Consider the following 23,249-nt stretch of genomic DNA (forward strand, 5'->3'; position numbering starts at 1 on the left):
AGATAACCTGGATGAGTCTGGCCTCATCAGACAAGACCTTTAAGTGAGGATCTAGAGGTTGGAGACAGTAAAGCAGCAGAAGCCTTCCTCTGTTGACTTTGAAGAAGCAAACAGCCATATTGTGAGCTGCCTATGGAGAGGGTCATCTGTCAAGGACTGGAGGGTAGCCTCTCAAAGCCAGAATGGACCGTAGCAGAGAGTCAACAAAAAAAGGAGGACTTTAGTCCTACAGTTGTGAGGAACTGAATTCTGCCAAGTACGAGTGAGCCTGGAAGAGGTCATAAGGTCATAAGGTCACAGCTCTGGCCAACACTGTGATGTCAGCCTGCTGAGACCTGATCAGAAGACCCAGCTACCCTGGACCCATTATTGACCCACAAACAGTGTGAGATCAGCCATTTATGTTGCTTAAGTCTCTAAGTTTGTGAGTAATTGTCATCATACTGCAGCAGGAACCTAATACAAATAGCTATTATTAACATAAATAGGTAATGGTTATGATGATGAAGAAAAGAGTGGTGATAATGTTAATAGTAATAAATTCAAAATTAAGATCCAAGTCTTAATTCACTCTTATTTTTCTAGACTTCAGACTATATTTCATGGCTAGAATCATGTCACTTCTTGCTGCAAGGGAGTGGGAATTATAAGTCTTCCAGCCATCTGAGTAAGTTGTAAGGAAATCATTGCTAGTGGGGAAGAAGGTGGTAGAAATGGGCATTAGGTAGGCAGCTAGTACTTTCTCTCACACTTCCCTTCCCAGAATGTTAAACATATAATTGATCTCTGTACCCAGTTAACTGGCTGGTCATGATCCTCAAGTGTGTGTTGGATGACTATGATGGTAGCAGTTGACACTGATTGGGGGAAACAATGGAAAGGATAGTTCAGTTGTTCAAATTGGAATTATAGTTGTCAATGAAGTAAGATCTGGGCTCAGGGTTTGGTAGTAAGTGCAGAATGTGAAATGTCCACATCCAGGAAATGTAGTAAAATCCATATTGGTGAGATTCAGTGACTATCCAGTTTGGAGTGACAGAGAGAGGGGAGGGTGTATGGGGAAGAAAATTCTAGGCCTGGATATAAGCAGTGGTGATCCTAGTAGAGGTGGGAGACTAGAGGTGGGAGACTATGTTTGTCCCAGCTGTGCTAGCAGTGTATCATTTTCTCTTCCAGAATACTGTGGACAGTTTTGGCTTTGGATGTTCACTCAGTACTCATTTGTTCTGTATGTAATCAGTTCTATGTGGAATGTACAGATGCTCACCATAATAAGTAGTAAAATAGAAGCCTCTGTTTTATCATGTTTAAAATGAGCAACCCTTAAGGTATGTGTGAACACAATATGATATTTATGAAGTGGCTAGTCAAGTCAGTGCCCAACACAGGGGAACCATTACTGTGGGGGTTGTTTCTGCAAACTTTTCATCACCCTGTTTGACCATCAGCTACTCATGTCATAGACTGTGGTTTATATATGTTTCTTTTTATAGCCTATGAAAAGTCCAGGCTATTACATTAAAGGGTTCTATAAACTTTTGGATTGAATAAATATAGGAAATTGAGAAGAAGCTATGAAAAGGAAAGTAAATGAGAAAATTTTCCAAAAAGTATACGTATGTTGTATACTTGTGGTGTGTGTGTGCATTTTCATCTATGTGGACGTAGATCAGTTTGGATGAATGGGACCTGTCAGTCTGTCTTGCTAGCTAATGATCTCATTTTTCTCCAGTACCTATGCCAAAAAGTGAAATATCTTCTTGAATCATAAACATACGATGTTTCTCACCAAAATAAACAAGAAAAATCTACTTGTTGTGAACACTGAAGTCTGATTTGTCATGTTCGTTAGTATGATCATTCATTTATTTACTGGACATGCAGTGACTACCTGCTCTGAATTAGACCCAGTGCTGGGCACTGGAAGCGGAGCCCTGAGGCTGTTCAAGGTTTGGGAGGGGGAGCAGCACTGGCTGCTATACAATCAGCTCTGACTGGGTTCTGGCGGAGCCCAGAGTGTGTCCAACTCATGTATACATGTGCCAGTTACAGATGCCCCATGGGCCATGTGCGAAATAGGGACAGAGAACACAGTACCAGTACTGGGAGACATATCTGATCTTACTTCATTTCTGGAACTATAGGGGCATAGAGTTAAAAAAATAGACCTAGAAATAGGACTCATATCAGAGTCAAAGTGATATGATGCAGCTCTTATTTTAGAATGTATGTAAACCTAGATCTCAGAAATGCCCCTGTGTTTAATGGGCAAAGAAAAATCCATTGCTTTTTCCTTAAAAACAAAGTGTGTGAACCTGTTCTGAAGGACATAGCAAAGTGAGAATTTAGTCTGTTTACATTCACTTTATAATCAAACCGCCTGTTAGTGTGCCCTGTACATTCTATCGTGGAGATGTCTAAAATTTCTAAGAAAAAAGTACTGAAACTAAGATTCTCTTTAGAGAGTTCTTTTATTCAAAACTAAACTTCCCTATGCATTTTCATCAAAAGAATTCCCAAATGCATATGAACTCTACCACAGAATTGTAGGACTGTTAGACAGTTTTATTTCTGCCTCATAAAAATATTTCAAAACCTGTGGGAGTTTTCTGAAGCCAGCACTCATCAGTTCATATCATTCCCAATTCAGGGGCCCTTGAGCTGTATCTCAAAGCAATTAGGAATTTTAATTTTGAAACAAACTGTTACAAGGTGTAGATGTAGATGGCTTCAGTGGGTATGGATGGTTTAAACCCTTGTCTCCCTCCAAAATCTTCATATAATATATCTGTCTGTGTATTATTTATACACACATACATATGTGTGTATTTGTGTCCATGTGTATATGTGTATATGTGAGTATAACAAGTAATATATATAAATAAAATTCAAGACTAACACAGGTATGTTTGAAATATTAAAAGTTTATTTTTACAAACTCACTAAAATCATGCCAGTTGGTACTTCCTCTCTTCCTTTCTGCTTCTCTTTGTATAAATGAAACTGAGCATTGAACTAAATCTTTCAGTTAAAATACACAGTACAACTGATCATTTTCTTTCAAAATCCCTATTGAGGTCAATTGTTCTCTTCTTCCTCAAATGTCAGTGTTTCCTTCTCTAGCCCCAAATAAAAATTAATATAAAAACATCCTCAACTGCTTTTTTTTTCCTTACCATTTTTTTCCTTACTTTGCCTGGATTGTCAGGAGGTTAAGGAGGAAGGAATTAAAAAATGGGGCAAATGTAGTTTACCTTGTTGTGCCCCCTCTCCAAATCTTTATTTTGTAAAGAAATTCTGAATAGTTCCTTTTTGTGATCAATTTGTTTATGTAGTTGGCTGTGTGTATGTGGTAAATTGTGGAGCTGTTAAAATACCAATTTGTTCCTATGCAATCAAAGCATAAGGACAACTTCCAGCAAGCTTTTTCTCTTCCCCTTCGTCCAGGCCAGCTTTTTATCTTCACTCTCCAAGGAAAATACCTCTGTTTTTAAAATAACTGTGAAAAGGAAATACTAATGTCTCCCTAATTGTTACTTTATTTAATCATCAATGCCAGAAAGTTCTTCCTTAAATTGTGCTGAAATCCCATGTCCCATGCTGAAGCATCTTCAGAGTTGGTGGCACTCAGCTGCTTCTCTTCCCAGTGCAGAAAATTATGGGATGATAAACAGCAAAGGTCATTTCCCTTACATGTATTTTTTCCAAGCTTAACTATTTCCCATTCTTTTACCTATCCCTGTGGTCTTTATATATGTTTTATGAACTGTACTTCTAGAATGACTCCCAGCCATACCCATCCTGCAGCATCAGCAGGCCCATGCATGGGGGCAGGATCATGGAGTTCATGCAGCCTGGAAGCATTACACGTGCCTGTGACATGGGACATTTATTCGCAGGCTCATCCCTGGTGTCCCTATACCACCCAACTCCTTACTTGTCTTTTATGAGGCTGTTCCCAGCTCCTGCCAGGTCACTTCTTCTAGGCTCTTACTCTATTATGTGTTACAACAAGCTCTGAAACATCCAGTGATGTTGAATGGGGAGGAATAAAGAAATGTGATTACCTGGAAAGCTGGGAACTGCTAATTTATAATAATTATGCAAAACATACCAACCCCATTTTTATGGAGGTGGATGTCCATATGTTTTGCACAGTTAGCTGTACAAATACCTAGGATGGTAGAGTATACAGAGCACTGAACTAGGGGCTTGGTTCTAGTCTTGACCCTTTGCATCAATCTTTTCCCATTCTTCTGGTCATCTTAGTTGATCAATAATTTAAAGTGGTGAGTCTGGTTCAGCTATGAGATCTCTTCCAAATCTAAAATAATCTTTCTTGAAAATGGTTTTGAAAATTTTGGTATCTATACATGAAAGAATAACTCATGTTGATATCCCAGTGGTCTTTCCTTGCTTCCTTGAAAAATTTCTCTCCTATTTTACTTTATAGATACAGATATAGAACATATATAAATACATATATCTGTATCTGTTGAAAATGAATAAGGTTGAGAACCTAGAGTTGAGGCTGTTTCCATCAGAGCTTAGGAGGGTCCAGGCAGTTTGGATAATCTGTCAAAGTTCAGGTAAGGTCAGGATCTTTCTAAGAAAATGTTGTGTGGGGATGTGAGTTTGGGCTAGAAAACATGCAAAGCAGTGTGTGGGCTCTGCCAAGTTTCATCCTACCCTTCTTGAAAGAATAGGCATGGTCTCTGGCATCTCTTTGCTTTTCACTGTTGAAACGAGTATTCATTCCTTCTGCTCTGGCCCTGTGGCCACACTGTCACTCATTTTTGTGTAACAGCTAGCCTGAAGCTGTTATTTATGCTCAGAAGAAATCACATATGGAGAGTTACTTTCTTTTTTTTTTATTTTGGTATCATGTAGAATTACATGAGCAACATTATGGTTTCTAGACTCCCCCCATCATCAAGACCCCACCACATACCCCATTACAGTCACTGTCCATCAGCATACTAAGATGCTACAGAATCACTACTGGTCTTCTCTGTGTTATACTGCCTTCCCCACTATATTATGTGTGCTACTAGTAATGCCCCTTTTTCCCCCTTATCCCTCCCTTCCCACCCATCCTCCCCAGTTCCTTTCCCTTTAGTAACTGTTAGTCCATTCTTGGGTTCTGTGAGTCTGCTGCTGTTTTGTTCCTTCAGTTTTTCCTTTGTTCTTATACTCTACATATGAGTGAAATCATTTGATATTTGTGTTTCTCTGCCGGACTTATTTCACTAAGCATAATGCCCTCTAACTCCATCTACGTTGTTGCAAATGGTAGGATTTGTTTTCTTCTTATGGATGAATAATACCCCATTGTGTATATATAACACATCTTCTATCCATTCATCTACTGATGGACACTTAGGTTGCTTCCATTTCTTGGCTATTGCCAATAGTGCTGCAATAAACATAGGGGTGGCATCTGTCTTTTTCAAACTGGGCTGCTGCATTCTTAGGGTAAATTCCTAGGAGTGGAATTCCTGGATCAAATGGTATTTCTATTTTTAGTTTTTTCAGGAACCTCCATACTGCTTTCCACAATTGTTGAATTAATTTACATTCCCACCAGCAGTGTAGGAATGATCTCATTTTTCTCCACATCCTCGCCAACATTTGTTATTGTTTGTCTTTTGGATGGTGGCAATCCTTACTGGTGTGAGGTGATATCTCATTGTGGTTTTAGTTTGCAGTTCTCTGATGCTTAGCAATGTGGAGCATCTTTTCATGTGTCTGTTGGCCATCTGAATTTCTTCTTTGGAGAAGTGTCTGTTCAGCTCCTCTGCCCATTTTTTAATTGGATAATTTGCTTTCTGTTTGTTGAGGTGCATGAGCTCTTTATATATTTTGGGTGTCAAGCCTTTATGGATCTGTCATTTATGAACATATTCTCCCATACTTTAGGATGCCTTTTTGTAATGTTGATGGTGTCCTTTGCTGTACAGAAGCTTTTCAGCTTCATACAGTCCCACTCATTCATTTTTGCTTTTGTTTCCCTTGCCCAGGGAGATATGTTCATGAAGAAGTTACTCACGTTTATGTTCAAGAGATATTTGCCTATGTTTTTTTCTAAGAGTTTTATGGTTCCATGACTTACATTCAGGTCTTTGATCCATTTCAAATTTACTTTTATGTATGGGGTTAGACAGTGATCCAGTTTCATTCTCTTACATGTAGCGGTCCAGTTTTGCCAACACCAGCTGTTGAAGAGGCCTTCATTTCTCCATTGTATATCCATGGCTTCTTTATCATATATTAATTGTCCATATGTGTTTGGGTTAATATCTGCACTCTCTATTCTGTTTCACTGGTCTGTGGGTCTGTTCTTGTGCCAGTACCAAATTGTGTTGATTACTGTGGCTTTGTAGTAGAGCTTGAAGTTGGGAAGTGAGATCCCCTCTGCTTTATTCTTCCTTCTCAGGATTGCTTTGCTATTCGGGGTGTTTTGTGGTTCCATATGAATTTTAGAACTATTGTTCCAGTTTGTTGAAGAATGCTGTTGGTAATTTGATAGGGATTGCATTGAATCCATAGATTGCTTTAGGCAGGATGGCCATTTTGACAATATTAATTCTTTCTAGCCAAGAGCATGGGACGAGTTTCCATTTGTTAGCATCCTCTTTAATTTCTCTCAAGAGTGTTTTGTAGTTTGCAGGGTATAGGTCTTTCACTTCCTTGGTTAGGTGTATTCCTAGGTATTTTATTCTTTTTGATGCAATTGTGAATGGAATTGTTTTCCTGATGTCTCTTTCTGCCAGTTCATCGTTAATGTATAGGAAAGCAACAGATTTCTGTGTATTAATTTTGTGTCCTTCAACTTTGCTGAATTCAGATATTAGTTCTAGTAGTTTTCGAGTGCATTCTTCAGGGTTTTTTATGTACAACATCATGTCATCTGCAAATAGTGACAGCTTGACTTCTTTACCAATATGGATGCCTTGTATTTCTTTGTTTTGTCTGATTGCCATGGCTAGGACCTCCAGTACTATGTTGAATATCAGTGGGGAGAGTGGGCATCCCTGTCTTGTTCCTGATCTTAGAGGAAATGCTTTCAGCTTCTCACTGTTAAGTATGTATTGGCTGTGGGTTTGTCCCTTTATTATGTTAAGGTACTTGCCCTCTATACCCATTTTGTTGGGAGTTTTTATCATGAATGGATGTTGAATTTTGTTGAATGCTTTTTCAGCATCTATGGAGATGATCATGTGGTTTTGTCCTTCTTTTTGTTGATGTGGTGGATGATGTTCATGGATTTTTAAATGTTGTACCATCCTTGCATCCCTGAGATGGTTCCCACTTGATCATGGTGTATGATCCTCTTGATGTATTTTTGAATTCGGTTTTCTAATATTTTGTTGAGTATTTTCGCATCTATGTTCATCAGAGATACTGCTCTGTAATTTTCTTTTTTTGTGGTTTCTTTGCCTGGTTTCAGTATGAGAGTGATGCTGGCTTCATAGAATGGGTTTGGATGTGTTTCCTCCTCTTCTATTTTTTGGAAAATGTTAAGGAGAATGGGTATTATGTCTTCTCTATATGTCTGATAAAGTTCAGCAGTGAATCCATCTGGACCAGCAGTTTTGTTCTTGGGTAGTTTTTTGATTACCAATTCAATTTAATTGCTGGTAATTGGTGTTTAGATTTTCTGTTTCTTCCTGGGTCTGTCTTGGAAGATTGTATTTTTCTAGAAAGTTGTCCATTTCTTCTATGTTATCCAGTTTGTTAGCATATAGATTTTCATAGTATTCTCTAATCATTCTTTGTATTTTTGTTGTGTCCTTCATGATTTTCCTTTCTCATTTCTGATTCTGTTTATGTGTGTAGATTCTCTTTTTCTCTTAGTAAGTCTGGCTAGGGGTTTATCTATTTTGTTTATTTTGTCAAAGAACCAGATCTTGGTTTCATTAATTTTTTCTATTGTTTTATTCTTCTCCATTTTATTTATTTCTTCTCTGATCTTTATTGTGTCCCTCCTTCTGCTGACTTGGTGCCTCATTTGTTCTTTTTCCAGTTTCAATAATTGTGACTCTATTCATTTGGGATTATTCTTCCTTCTTTAAATAGGCCTGGATTGCTATGTACTTTCCTCTTAGAACTGCCTTTGCTGCATCACACAGATGTCGGGGCTTTGTGCTTTTGTTTTTATTTGTGTCCATATATTGTTCAATTTCTGTTTTCATTTGGTCATTGATCTGCTGATTATTTAGGAGCATGTTCTTAAGCCTCCATTTGTTTGTGATGCTTTTTGTTTTCTTTGTACAATTTATTTCTACTTTTATACCTCTGTGATCTGAAAAGTCGGTTGGTAGAATTTCAATTTGTTGAACTTTCTGACTTTTTTTGTGGCTTAATATGTGGTCTATTTTGGAAAATGTTCCATGTGCACTTGAGTAGAATGTGTATCCTGCTGCTTTTGGGTGTAGAGTTCTGTAGATGTCTGTTAGGTCCATCTGTTGTAGTGTGTTGTTCTGTGCCTCTGTGTTCTGACTTATTTCCTGTCTGGTGGATCTGTCTTTTGGAGTGAGTGGTGTGTTGAAGTCTCCTAAAATGAATGCATTGCATTCTATTTCCTCCTTTAATTCTGTTAGTATTTGTTTCACATATACCAGTGCTCTTGTGTTGGTTGCACATATATTTATAATGGTTATATCCTCTTGCTGCACTGACCCCTTTATCATTCTGTAATGTCCTTCTTTATCTCTTGTTTCTTTCTTTGTTTTGAGGTCCTTTTTGTGTGATACAAGTACTACAACACCTGCTTTTTTCTCCCTATTGTTTGCATGAAATATCTTTTTCCATCCCTTCACGTTTAGTTTATGTATGTCTTTGGGTTTGAGTTGACTCTCTTGTAAGCAGCATACAGATGAGTCTTGCTTTTTTATCCATTCTGGTAATCTGTGTCTTTTGATTGGTGCATTCAGTCCATTTACATTTAGGGTGATTATCGATAGATATGACTTATTGCCATTGCTGGCTTTGATTCGTGGTTATGAGAGGTTCAAGCGTAGCTTCTTTACTATGTAACTGTCTAACTTCTTACTTATTATCCTATTATAAACACAGTCTGATGATTCTTTATTTCTCTCCCTTCTTATTCTTCCTCCTCCACTCTTTATATATTAGGTGTTTTATTCTGTACTCTTTTGTGTTTCCCTTGACTGCTTTTGTGGATAGCTGATTTTATTTTTTGACTTTAGTTACTATTTGATTGGTCTGGTTTCTTTGCTGTGATTTTATTTTCTCTGGTGACATCTATTTAGCCCTAGGAGTACTTCCATGTAGAGAAGTCCCTTTAATATACCCTGTATAGGTGGTTTGTGGGATGCAAATTCCCACAACTTTTGCTTGTCTGGAAATTGTTTAATCCCTCCTTCAAATTTAAATGATAATTTTGCTGGATACAGTATTCTTGGTTCAAGGCCCTTCTGTTTCATTGCATTAAATATATCATGCCATTCTCTTCTGGCCTGTAGAGTCCCTGTTGAGAAGTCTGATGATACCTGATGGGTTTTCCTTTGTAGGTGATCTTTTTTTTCTCTCTGGCTGCATTTAATACTCTGTCCTTTTCTTTGATCTTTGCCATTTTAATTATTATATGTCCTGCTGTTGTCCTCCTTGGGTCCCTTATGTTGGGAGATCTGTGGGCTTCCATGGTCTGAGAGACTATTTCCTTCCCCAGCTTGGGAAGTTTTCAGCAATCATTTCTTCAGTGACACTTTCTATCCCTTTTTCTCTCTCTTCTTCTTCTGGTACCCCTATAATGTGAATATTGTTCCATTTGAATTGTTTACACAGTTCTTTCAGTATTGTTTCATTCCTGGAGATCCTTTTATCTCTCTCTGCCTCAGCTTCTCTGTATTCCTGTTCTTTGATTTCTATTCCATTAACAGTCTCTTGCACTTCATCCAGTCTGCTCTTAAGTCCTTCTATTGATTGTTTCATTTCTGTTATCTCCTTCTGGACCTCATCCCTTAGCTCTTGCGTATTTCTCTGCAGGTCCATCAGCATAGTTATGACTTTTGTTTTGAATTCTTTTTCAGAAAAGTTAGTTATATCTATATCACCAGGCCCTGCCTCTGGCTTTGTTTGAGTGATTTTGGACTGGACCAGGTTCTTCTGCCTTTTCATGGCGATAGAAATGATTGCCGGCAAATAGTGCATTTGTCAGCGGGGAGAACAAAGTCCCTTCCTGCTTGCTGGTTGTATTGCCCTTCTTCACTGCCTGTGCCAGTTACCTGCACACAGTGAGCTGTGTCTGGGTAAATCCCCTGAGCCTTCGTGAGCAGGGCAGCCCTCGTGATAATCTAGGGCACTGCCAGGAGTCACAGGTGCCTTGCGTGTATTCTCCTGTGACGACTGCACCCCTTCATGCCTTCCAGACTTTGCCCTGGCTTCCTCTGCCTGTGCTCAGCAGCTGCAGTTTGGAAACAGCCTCTGGGTCTGTCCTGGTTAGCTGCACACTGGCAGAAGACTGTGTGGTCACTGTGCTCTCCAGCTGCTTTGCAGCAATGGCAGATCAGCTGGTTTGCTTGCAGTTCTGGCGGGGGGTGGGCGAATGAACAGCAGGCTGCTTATCACCATGTGGGGCTTCAGAGCTGTGTTGCCACCCAGGGTGTTAGGGTGCCTGAAGTTTCTTAAGATTCCATTCTGCTGGGCTGAGTGTGCCTGGACGAGTTTGTCCAGCTGTTAAGCCCTTGTCCCTTTCAGACTTTTAAAGTGCCCACTTTTCTTTTGTCCCAGCGGAGCCAGCTGTGGGGACCCGCTCACAGTCTCCATCTCAGATTTTACTTTTCAGTTTCTCTAATATCCAGCACACCATGCAAGGTGTGTCTGTGCTCCCAGTGCAGATTACTAGGGCTGGTTATTTAGTAGTCCTGTGCGTCCACTCCCTCCCCACTCTGATTCTTTTCCTCCCACCCATGATCTGTGGTGGGAGCAGTGCTTGGGTCCCACCTGGTCATAACTTTGTATCTTACCCTTTTTGTGAGATGCTGAGTTCTTGCAGATGTAGCCTGGCTATTGTACTGTATCTTCTGGTCTCTCTTTTAGGAATAGTTGTATTTGCTCTATTTTCAAAATATATATGGTTTTGGGAGGAGATTTCTGCCACTCTACTCATGTTGCCATCTTGAACATCCCCTGAGAGTTACATTCTTTCATACAGGACACACACCAGAAGGAATGGAATATCTTAATATAGTAAATAAGAATCAACCCTAATAAAATCTATCTACATGGGATGATAATATCACATCTTGGCAAGGTTAGATTTATATTTTGTATGACTGTTCCCATTTCCTTCTTTTCTTTCTGTGATATAGAAACAAAGGATAAAATAAATTTACAAAAATCATTGTTCTTTCCTTTACCTCCTAGAGAGGGAGACCAAACTTAAGGTCAGTTCTAATTTTTTCTGGGAATGTGATTGTACTGCAGTCCTTAATCCCATGATATATCTATCATAGTCTGAATATTTGTGTACCCACAAAATATGTATGTTGAAATCCTCACTGCCAAGGTAATAGTATAAGGCGATGGTGTCTTTGGGAGGTGATTAGGTCATGAGGGTGGATCCCACATGATGGGATTACTGTTCTTATAAAAGAGAACCCACAAAACCCCCTTACCCCTTCCACCATGTGAGGACATGGTGAGAACATGCCAGCTATGAGTGAGAAAGCAGGTTCTCACCAGACCCTGAATCTGCTGATGTCTTGATCGTGGACTTTCTAGCTCCCAGAACTGTGAGCAACTCATTTCTGCTGTTTATACACCACCGAATCTATCTGATATTTTGTTACTACAGCCTGAATGGACTGAGACAGGATTTTGGTGAGGGCATATGTAATAGCAAACATTCATGAAAATTTTATACTGGCTACTCTAAGTATTTTGCACATAATATTTCATATTTTTATAACAACCCTATGGGTGTACATATTAAATTATCTTAGAAAAGGAAATTGAGGCTTAATAATACCTGGTGTCTTAGTGCAAATACTCAGCTGACTTAGGATTGAAGCTGGCAGTTCGGTGCCAGAGCCCACACCTTTAACTGCTGTTGTGTGCTATGCAAAACCACCTCCTGTGTACTTGTGGATTATTAAGTAAAATCACCTGTGACATTTCCCTTCTTAGGTGTGCATTAAGGGAGCAGTCACTGAAACCCAGTGCCTTGGATCCATACATACTTACTAAGTGCCTTTCAGGACCTGGGTCCTGCACAAGGTGTTCAGAATACACTGGGATAAAAAGTTCCTGCTCTCAGTGGGCTGGACCCAGTGGATGGAGCATAGGTTAATCAAGCAGTCACTTAGACAGATCCACAATCCCAGATGGAGATACATACTGGGAAGTTGAAGGGGGATGACACCACTCCCCTTTGACTCCACTGTTTCTGATTTGATGTTTTTACCTCCCACCCCTTTTCTACCAAATGCTTTACCTACTAAAATAGGTAAAGAGGGAAGGTCCCTCAGCACTGGTAAGGTGGGGCTGTCCTTTTGAGTTTACACTGAAGAGCTAATTAAGTGGAGAGAAGAATTATGTAAGGGTATTGGGCAAATAAAAATAGGTAAACTTAATTATTTAAATGTATTTAGTCTGAATTTAATTTATTGTCTGCCAAGACCATACATCATGGGTCTCTTTGTTTTCCAATTAGTAAAAATGAAGTATTGACATCCTTCTTTGCAGTGTGCAAGGCTGTTTCAAATCTCATTAAGTCCTTACAGCAATACTTAAAAAAAGGTGTCATCATTACCCTTTTACAGAAGAGGAAGTTGAGCCTCTGTGAAGTTAAGTGCCTTTCACAGAATCATTCACTCCAGGAAGTGATGGGCCTGGACTCAGTTTCTGCCACCATTTGTCCCCTTGACCTTTCCTGTGTTCTAAGGGTTGAAAATTATCCTCATAGTTACCAAATTCTTCTCAGAGTGACTTTTTTCCAGCATTTGCATGTAAAAGGCATGCTTCTGCCATCACAAAATTGTGAATAAAATGCAGAGCATAGGCAAGTTCATAGGGTCCAATACAAAGCCACTCCCTTGCTCACAGAAGCCCCCGCTTCCTGCTCTGTGAACACCCAGCCCTGAGCATCTGGCTGTCACATTAGCTGCCACACGTGAGTGCAGTGACTTCTGTGCTCTTTCTTTCCCTGATCCCTGTGTCTGTCCTCACAGGGGTGTCCCTAGTGCCTGGCACACAGCAGGAGGCCAATAAATGTTTCATGAATGTACTCTAAGGAAAATAAAACTCCCTAGTGCCAAAAGAACTTTTCTGTTATTTTTCTCTTGTTTGAAGAGAAAAATAGAGCTCTAAGATCAAGGAAATAAGAGGACTACTCTATGGTGCTAGGGGAGGGCCGGCCTGAAGAGGAGGACCTGCTCCTCTTCCTTGGAGCAGGAAGGAAACTCCAAGGGGAAAAGAGAGGAGCAGAGAACACATTTATCCCTGCAGCAGAACTTTCCTGCAAAACTGGTAGGGAAGACATCTGCGAGAATCAGGAAAGTAAGGAATAAGCTCGCTAGGAAGTCACTGTGCCAGCACACCAGGAGGCCACCTGGGGGCTGAGGCGCGCCGGATGTGCACTGGGGCATCAGTCTCACCTCCTGCCTGCCTGGCATGGCTTGCAGCTTTGGAGAGAATTGGCACTCTTCAGTTCCCTTCCAGATGCTGCATTCAGGCTCCTAGACCGTCTCTGTAAGGGAGATAAAGGAAATGTACTTCCATTCCTAGGACAGTGAAGCCTGCAAAAATAAAACCACTGCCTCCACCCAGGGTAACGTTTGCTTCTCTAGACTACGTTAGCAGTCACAGATTAATCTGAGCACACTTAACTCATTCATTTGTATAGTTGATTTTAAGATAATGAATAACTCATCTTCTCAGATAAACACTTGGTGAATTAAATGATCAAAATCTTGAGAGAAAAGCATAGAGTCCTTTACTAGATTCAGCTTTAAGAAGGCACCAGTAGCTTCTACTGATGTTGATTGAAAAGGTAAATATATAGAGGTTTCTTCTTTGTGTGTGAGGCCAGGTCAGTGTTGACCAGATGTGGTGGAAGGAGAGCAAGGTCCTAGGCCCCCCACTGCTCATAGCAGCGGGGGGGGTGGGAATGTATATTTCTGTGCTCAATTCTTCCATCCTGAGCACAGTGCACTGACCACTGGCACCTGTGCTGCTTTCAGCCCAAATCTTAAGTATTTCACTATTTTCATTTCAGCCCGTTTTTCTCTTTCTTCATAAGACTATCTTTAATTTTTACCAAGTTTATTTCAGTCATTCGATATGATCTCTTATGTCATATTTACATATCTTACACCTTTTAAACCACTGAATACATAAACACTAAGAAATGCAGTTCTTATCATCAAGCATTATATTGCCTTCAGAACAGACAACACATGTTTAATGTTACATCTTATAAATCCTAAACTTAATTTCAGAAAGATTAAGGAAATATATCCTCAGAAAAGGTTGAGTAATTGCATTCTCATAAGTTTGTTCAATTAGTTTGAAATTCCCCCACCTGCACCCCATCCCCCATCAATATCAATGCTCATGTGTGATAGGCACGGTTTCTGTGTGACCATCAGGTGCTGCTCTGTCTGTTGGCATGAGTGATCACAGGTCACCACATCCGTCTAGCTGGACCTTGGAGACACATACCTGTCAGTGTTGTGTAGAAAGTGAAATTGACTTCTGTACCTCGCCATGGAGCACCCCACTGTGAAGTGACTTGGTTGTCTGATGTCTTTCATAGGAACCATGGAGCACACAGCACATCCCTGCGCTGTTTTCAGCCTTCTGTGGCCTCTTGGTTGCGCTTTCCTACCACCTGAGCAGGCAGAGCAGTGACCCCTCTGTGCTTCTGTGAGTAACACACACCCACACAGCCGTGCGTGCTTCGGGCAGCCTCGCCGTCTCACCGAGAGGGGAGAAAGCCCATCAGTGCCATGGTGGTTGGGGTTCTTTTGCAGCTAAACTAGCTGGCTACTAGGCAAGGGTGGGAGAAATGTAGACCCACCAGAAGCTAGTGAAAGTCTAGAGTCAACTTCCAGTAAACATTTAACCTTTTCCCTGGTGCTTTGGTATTAAAAGGCACAATGCCAGGAACAGCAGGCTGCCAGCACCCACCTGTGGTCTCTGACTTTCCCCTGGGTGTAGTTGTATGAGAAGCTCCAACCTCAGCAAGAACCCTCTCTGGGCCTGTGAAATGATATTGCTGCCTGTTTTCTGGGCAGTGACCCTGGGGAGACCAGACCTGCACTTCTGAAAGGTTTTTGTTTACCTCTGTTGCTTTTTGTTCCCAATGCAGTCAGTGGCCTCTGGATTTAAAGTGAAGCATGTGCCAAAGTTTTAAAATGTATTTGATAATAGTGTTGTGCTTTTTTTTGATAATAATGTTTAGTCACTTGAAAATATGCTTTCCAGTCTTCCTTTTAATCATGTGTTTTAAATCTTTGATAAATATGCACTTTGGAAGTGAAAACCCTTCATATGATGCCTGTTTCTGATATCAATCAATTGCAATCAGATGTCAATCATCTCATGTAGTTTGTTCAACTTACAAAATATTTAGACCTGAAATAACCATATTGTTTGGGGTCCAGAGAAACCATAATGTTAGGCTGTCAGGTATAGCAAAATGAAAGTCATAGAAAAATGGGGAAAAGTCAAATATTGTTTACATAAGTTTTTCTGTCAAATAATTCACTGGAATGTTGAGTTTTTTTGCCATTTTTTGGTGACAAGGAAGCTGAGTGGGCTGGCAGAAATAGAGAATCTCCATTAGCTGGGTTAGCTGTTGACAGTGGGGGTGCCCATACCTCTTTGAGGGACTTGCCCACCTGAATCAGAATGAAAATTGAAACATTATCTTTGTGACCACTTGCCTATGCACCTCTTTTTCTTTATCTTGAGTTATTTAAAGGAGAGACCACCTGCTTTCATGATTCGTGAGTATGAGGTCTAAGGTGAGGCTGTTTTGCTCAAACATTATAATAATCACATATTTTGAAAAGTAAAACCTGTGTGTTTGTCCATTTTCAGGTCCTTTGTTCAATGCAGATTGCTTCCTAAATTTTTACACCAAAACCTGGAAGAATTGGCTGCTGACCCTCTGCCCCAGAAGATGAAAGAGTCAGTGGTGAGACATTTGTGTTGAGCTCTGTATGCAAAGGTTCTGCTTGCTGGGGTGTGGAGCTTGTCCACAAAGCTCGGGTTCTCAGAGGGGCTCTTGCTGGACGGGAAGGAGAGCGACCAATGCAGAAAGGGGTGCCTCATGTTGGCCCAAACCTAGCACATGACTGTTGAGCTCCCTGCTGGGCATGGACCTTTTAGAGCTTCTCGAAGGTAGATGCTGTGTATACACATGCCACAAGTGCTTAGTTGGTCCTCTGCTGGTGGTGGTCTGCCTGGATATTCCATGAAGCTCAGTCAGTCAGTCCCGTCCACTGCTGGCACCAAGCAGCAGGCGACTGTGCTTGTGAAGTACACATGCAACCAAAATGCATTCCTGAAGTGCACCACACAGCCCTCCCTGCATTGTCTTGCCTCAGACTCATGCTGAGCTCAGAGGGCTCTTTCTGGGGTCTTTTGGCTCAAGGTTGACATTGTTAGGGGCCCTTGGGCTTTCGATTTATGTCTGGGGTGTTGGAGAAAGGAGCAAGCATGTTGGTTGGAGCACATGAGGGGAAAAGGAAGAAGGAACAGAAGAGAGGAAGAAACCTTTGTACAGGACTAAAAGAAAGATGTTCAGCTTCCAAACATTACTTTGAAAAGCAATGCTCAATGATGATGCAATTTCTATCATTTGGGTACTGAGCTTAGAGCAGTCTGATGTCTCAGAGTCAGGCTTTTGCTGTGTTTTGAGGAATGACAGATCATAGAACAAGCATTTAAAGGCCTATTGATTACAAGCTCCTCTAGCCAGCAGCCATGTCTCTTTTGCCTTGTTTGCTGAAGTGCCTGACACATAGTAGGGGAGCAGTACATTCCATTGCATTTAGAGGAGTTAAATTGCAATCCATTTCAAGACAATGTGCCCAATTCAGTCAACATGATAGCACTTTTAAGAACTCATAGTCAGCCCCCTGTTTCTCTGATTGTGGCCATCATTCAAGCTGAAGGTTTTTGGCACCACAAGGGAGTCAATGCACAAATCACTTACCGAAAAGGAGGGTGCTGAAAATCATGCATTTTGAAAGCAGAGATATGTTTAAAATTAGGGTGAGAGATGAAGAGAGCTGAAGAGTTGGAAGCCAGAAAAGAAGAGAAACATTTGACCTCCAAATACAGCATTAATAACCTGATCTCCAGTGTTTATGCAGGAGACCTAGAGGGAGAAGATCCTACAGACACCCTCAGATCAACTTCTGTAAAACCCACAGTGTTGCCTAAAGTGTACCCACACATTTTTTTCATGGATATCAGAGAAAAACTGTCCCCTGCAAAGTTCCTTGATTTCATGAATGATGACAATTGCAGTAAAAATAATGTATGAATTACAATGAAATTCACCCAGAAATTTGCATAGCAGACACTGATGGCATTTCATTAGTATAATTAGACGTGATGGTGTAGGTGCTGCCTCTCTCAGCTTTCATGCACTTTGAAAAGCTTTGTCCGAGGCAGAGCACATAACTTATAGGTGATTTAATATGATGTGTATGTTCATTTCTCTGAAAGGTCTTCTGGTCTAATTATAATATTTTAATGGGACTATCTAGATTCAGCTTCTACAATTTGATGCATTAATGCCTTTTGTGCCATGGTGCACATATAAAATTTCTGTCCTTGTCCCTGATTTTGTTTCTCTGTCTCTCTCTGTCCCTCTTATTCTCTCTCGGTCTCTTTTCTTAAATTTTACCTTGTACAGGAAGCCCCTAAGGAGCCCCATTAGTTCAGTTTTCCAGCCCTTCCCCAGGGGAATCTGCATATTTGCAAAACTGTCTCTTCAGGCAATTCTGTTCAGGTGACCTGCAGAGCATGCTTTAAGGGACAGTGATCTAGAAACAGAGATACCTAAGCTCTGTCAGCTCATTTCCATGTGAACACATAAGTTGTGCACATAGTTTATTACCAAAGTTAGAAAGTTAAGATAAGAAAAATAGAATCTGGTTGGCCAGCTCAGGGGCCTTCCTGTCCTGTTGGCATGGTCCTTCATTTTCTGTGCTCATGCATCATCAATTTCAACCTTCTTTCCATCATGTAGAGATTTGTCCCTTGTATTTTACCTATTTTTCTCAGTTTCTGGAGACAACAAGCCAGCCAACAAGCAAAACTACCTAATTTTTAGTCTCTACAATTCAAATAGCTTCTTTTAAACCATTGGTTGCATCATGGAAACTTGTTGAGGCCCCCTTGCTTCTAAATCTACTGGGTATGCAGTGTTGACCAGGGCTTCAAAAGCTTCTTTTTAGGGTTGGAATATGAAGTCCTACATAGAATGCCATAGTGTATTTGAAACATTCACTCATGCATGGACCCATTGAAATACAGAATGAAACATTAATATTATTGAATATTGTTTCAGAAGTTTGAGCTAGTATAAGTCCTGAAAGAAAAAAATGTGGATTGCATTATTGTATGCACATAGAAAGCACAGAAAAATTTATTGAAATTGATTATGATTAATAAGAGAATTCATGAATGCCACCAGGGCCAAGAACATCCTACCACATCAGAGATAACCTTTGAAAATACAATGCAAACATGATCTAACTCACAACAGTAACAAAATAGATGAGTTAGTAATAGGAATGATGTAACTAGTGTCAGAAATAAATAAAATGACAGCAGTCTATGAAATGTAGATGAGGTCCTGAATAAGCAGTTATATATAGATATTACCTGATTTTGAGAAGAAGGCTGAGATGTATTAAATGCTGATTCTTTCTAATAAATGTGTAGGTTTAATATAGTTAAAAATAGTTCCAAAGGAATTATATTCACAATTTGGGGAAATGATTCTAAGATTCATTTAGAAAATAGTAGTTAATAATAGCTTTAAAAATCTGAAAAAGAATAAGAAAGAGGATCTTAGCACTTTGAGATTAAAATTTAGCACTTTAATTTTAAAGACTGATTAGTCAGAAAAAAAATAAGAGACTCACCCAAGCTTTGAGAATGGGATTAGTAAATCTGTAAAACACAGAAAGGAGACGAATTATTTATATGAGTGTATTATGTGAAAATTAAATGTCACAATCAATACTTGATTAATCATGTATGGTGTTGAGGTGATTGTTTAGCAGTGGGAGGGAAGAAGGGGTTTTATGTGCTAATCCCTCAGAAGATACCAATGGAAGTTGGAGAGAAAAAGACAGATGGAGAGATGGAGAGAGAGAGAGGGAGGTCAAGTAAGACTTCTCTATCTCTGATGTAATGGCAGGATAATTTATCAAAACAAAACTCTCTACTGATTAAAACAAAATTCTTAATAAAATACAAAAAAAATCCTTTTTAAATGTGACAAGAGGTTGACAAAATAATAAGAAATTATCAAGTTAAAATTTGACTAAACAGGGAAACCTGGAAGACACAGAGCAGGAAGCTACTCTTACCCTAAGGGCACTGCCCAACTAGGGGACCTTGAACCTCAGCTTTCAGCCCTTATGCTATGGGGAGGAGAGATTAAAGCCCAAACATGCTGTGGTGGGTTCAGTGGGAGACCCTCTGCTCATGAAGCTGGGATGCTAAGGGGCCCTCCCTCAGTGGGAGGAAGAACCAGAGGATTTCAGCTCCATCCTCCTCAGTGCCCGGGGAATGCAGGCAAACCTGCCTCAGTGAGCAACATGCCTACAGCAGAATAGTCCTTGAGATGTTGTAGCTTTTCATGGATTTACAGTACAACTTCTAACATCTGGATGGCACAAAACCCCTTAAGGTATGACTATAAAGAGCCCCCCAACTGGAAATATCTCTGGGAAAAAATAAACATGAATCCTCCCAGGAGGATTCCTCCCTCCTAGGTCTCCAAGTATTCCCCAAACCAATTTTTAGCTTTCAGTGAAAATTTTTAAATCACACAAGAAAACAAGGAACCAGCAGAAATAGTTCTGCAAATACTTCAGATATTGTAACTATCAGACACAGATTTTAAAACAACTATACTTGTATTATGTTCAAAGAAGTAAAAGGTTAAAATTTTTAGAAAATAGGAAGTATTTTAAAAGATACAGCATGTTTGAAAGAGAACAAAGTAGACCTTCCTAAACAACAAGTCAGTCAACAAAATGAAGCAATGGAAGTAAAAAGACATATGGGAGAATGGATGCCTCTGAAGAGGAAATTAGTAAAAAATAAAGTGAAATATAAAGACAGGAGACAGTATACAGGATGCAACACTGATAGACAAAAAATTAGGAAATATGAAAGAGATAAATTCCAGAAACATAATCAGTATTTGATGAAATAATATCTCAGAATTTACTAGAATTGATGAAAGACACTGATCTAGAGATTCAAGAATCCCAGCAAATCCCAAGCAGGATAAATTAAAGAAGAAAGAATCCACACTGGATGAACCATTGTGAGACTGCACAAAGACACCATCTTGAAGCAGTTAAATGAACGGATTGCATTCAAATGAATGACAGACTGAAAGCTCCTTTATTAAAAGCAATCCACAGAAGCCAGAGGACAGTAGTGTGATACATTTAATGTGTCGAAAAAAAAGTAACTGGCAATCAAGAACTGTATGCCCAGTGAAAATACCTTTCAAGATTGAGGGCAAAATAAAAACATGCTAGACAAACAGAAGCTAAGAGACACTCACAAAATGTAATTCTGAAGGATATTCTTCAACAGAAAGACTTCAGATGGAAGGCCTAATTTTCAGGCAGAACAAAAAGAAAAAAAATGGCAGATACATTGGTAAATCTAAACAAACATTAACTGTATAAAACCATAATAACAGTGTATAGTTCGTTTAAAAAATAAAAGGTAGAATTAAAATGTTATGTATGAAAACATTAATAATAGTTAAATAATTTGATAAAATATTTAAATACTTAAATATTATTAAAAATAATGGAATTAAAATATTATGTTATTGTAACTACAAATAACATACAACTTTGCGTGGGAGGAGAAATGAACTACAAAACTTGTGAGTTCTTGGTAATGTCCAAGAGATGAATAACTATATTTATTAACTTAAGATGATTAAGTATGTGTCTTGGAATGTTTAGTATAACATCTAAAGGAATAGAGACAGAGCAAATAACTTTCAAACCTGTACAGAGGGAAAAATGGAGTTATAAAAAAAATAGAAGTTCTTCATAAATAGCCAAATACAATAGGACTCGTCTGCCACACTTTCTTTAATTCCAGATGGATTATAAATCTGAGTATGAGATGACAAAACCACAAAGTGCATAGAATCATCATAAAGGAAATTATCATTAGGATAGTTCTAAGTTATGAAAGAAATTTTTTAAATAACACAAAAATTCAAATTCATTAAAATCATGACCAAATGTATACCCAAACTGAGACTTATAAAAACAAACTACATAATGGGAAACAATTATTTAAATAGGTATAGTTGGTAAAGTACTAACATCAAGATGAATATAAATTCCTATAAATCTACAAGAAAGCCAGATATCTTAAAAATGAGCAAGAGACTTGTACATGCACTTGGCAAAAGAAAAATTAGAAATGACCAAAAAGCATGAATATATATGCCACCTAATTATTAATGAGGAAACTCCAAACTGAAACCACAATGGTGCTATTTCACACCTACCTGGCTGACAAAAATTAAGAGTTCTCACAGTGCTAAGTGTGTTAACAAAATTATAGAGCATGGGAACTTGTGGTGGTGGTGTGAATTACTATCCATTTTGGAAGCAGTTTGATGTCGTAAAGTTGAAGATACATATACACTACAGCCAGCAATTCTACTGCTAGATATTTATCCTCACACAAATCTTGCACATTTGTACCAGAATATGTGTGTAAATTTCATTGCTCATTGTAGCATTTGTGCAGAAGAGAATCAAGCTGAAGCCACTGGAAATGTGTATAGCAAAAGAAAAGCCCTTACTAGAGGCATATGCAATGGCATAGATGAATCTTAACTATATGATGTTGAGCAAAGGAAGCAAGACACAAAGGAATACTTCCAGTATGATGGCATCTATTGATAAAAATCGGCATACAACTGAACTGCTTACAATTGCATACATAGGTAGCAAAATTATCTTTCCAAAAAAAAGCAAAAAAATTACTTTTCACCAGAGTCAGAGTAGTTGACAGAGACGCCAAGAGGGGAAAGAAGGGTTTATAATCAGGGAGCCACATACAATAGGACTTCTTGCACTCTAGGAATGGTAGATTTCTTGACCCAGTAGTTGACCCAGTAGTTGGTTACTGATGTGTTCCTTTATAATTATTCTTTAAATTGCACATATGTATTTTATGCACTTTTTTGTATGCATGGTTCACATTTTAAAAAACATAAAAGGAATATTCAAAAAAATGGTATGAAATCAAATCAAATCAAACATTTATTCAAATTCTAGAGGGAATGATTTTCCAGGCTTGGAATCTATGAAATAAAGATAAATAAGACACATGCACACACAGATTTGAGTACATAAAAAATTTAAATTCCTATATGTTTAGAAAAGCAATAAAATTCAAATAATTTTATTTGAATAAAGTAAAAGTTTGTTGCAAATATGACAAAGTTAAATATCTTTCTCATACCAACAATTCTTACACCTTAAAAAATTTTAAACTCTATAAGCAAATGATATTAAAATATATATTTCACTAAGGGATGAAATATTTAGTCAGTTAGTGCATGACATATATTTACCCTTCTTGTAAATAAAGAATTGCAAATTAATGTAAGATGGCATTTTTTTGTCCATTCAATTAGCGTAGGATAAATTAATGACATTGCCAATTGTGACAAGATGAGAGCTCTTAGACGATGTTTGCATTTGTGTGAATTACTGCAATCATCTGGAAAAAGAAAAATTTATCAGGGGCTTTAAAAAATATTTATAACCTATGACCCAATAAATTTATTTGTCAGAGTTTTTCTAGAGAATTAATTCAAAATAAGAAAAAAGATTTAGGTCCATAAAAATAGTGATTTCAGCATACTTCATCATGGTAAAAAATGGAAGGCAATCTACTATCTAGCAGAGAATGTTTGCACTAACTATAACTCATTCACTTTCTTCACTGAATTAATGCTTTGATTCACT

General features: G+C 38.8%; 1 protein-coding gene across 5 annotated transcripts in view; it reads left to right on the forward strand.

Moving 5' to 3' along the window:
• PCNX2 (pecanex 2) overlaps nt 1–23,249 on the forward strand; it is a 402,596-nt gene that overhangs the window by 174,753 nt on the left and 204,594 nt on the right. For all 5 annotated transcript variants that reach the window (XM_037017074.2, XM_037017075.2, XM_037017071.2 and 2 more), the window contains 2 exons: nt 14,783–14,892; nt 16,072–16,168. In XM_037017074.2, the coding sequence (XP_036872969.1) occupies nt 14,783–14,892; nt 16,072–16,168 (207 nt within the window). The remainder of the gene's footprint in view (nt 1–14,782; nt 14,893–16,071; nt 16,169–23,249) is intronic.

Source organism: Manis javanica, chromosome 7 (genome assembly GCF_040802235.1).
Source record: "Manis javanica isolate MJ-LG chromosome 7, MJ_LKY, whole genome shotgun sequence".
In the NCBI taxonomy this organism is placed as follows: domain Eukaryota; kingdom Metazoa; phylum Chordata; class Mammalia; order Pholidota; family Manidae; genus Manis; species Manis javanica.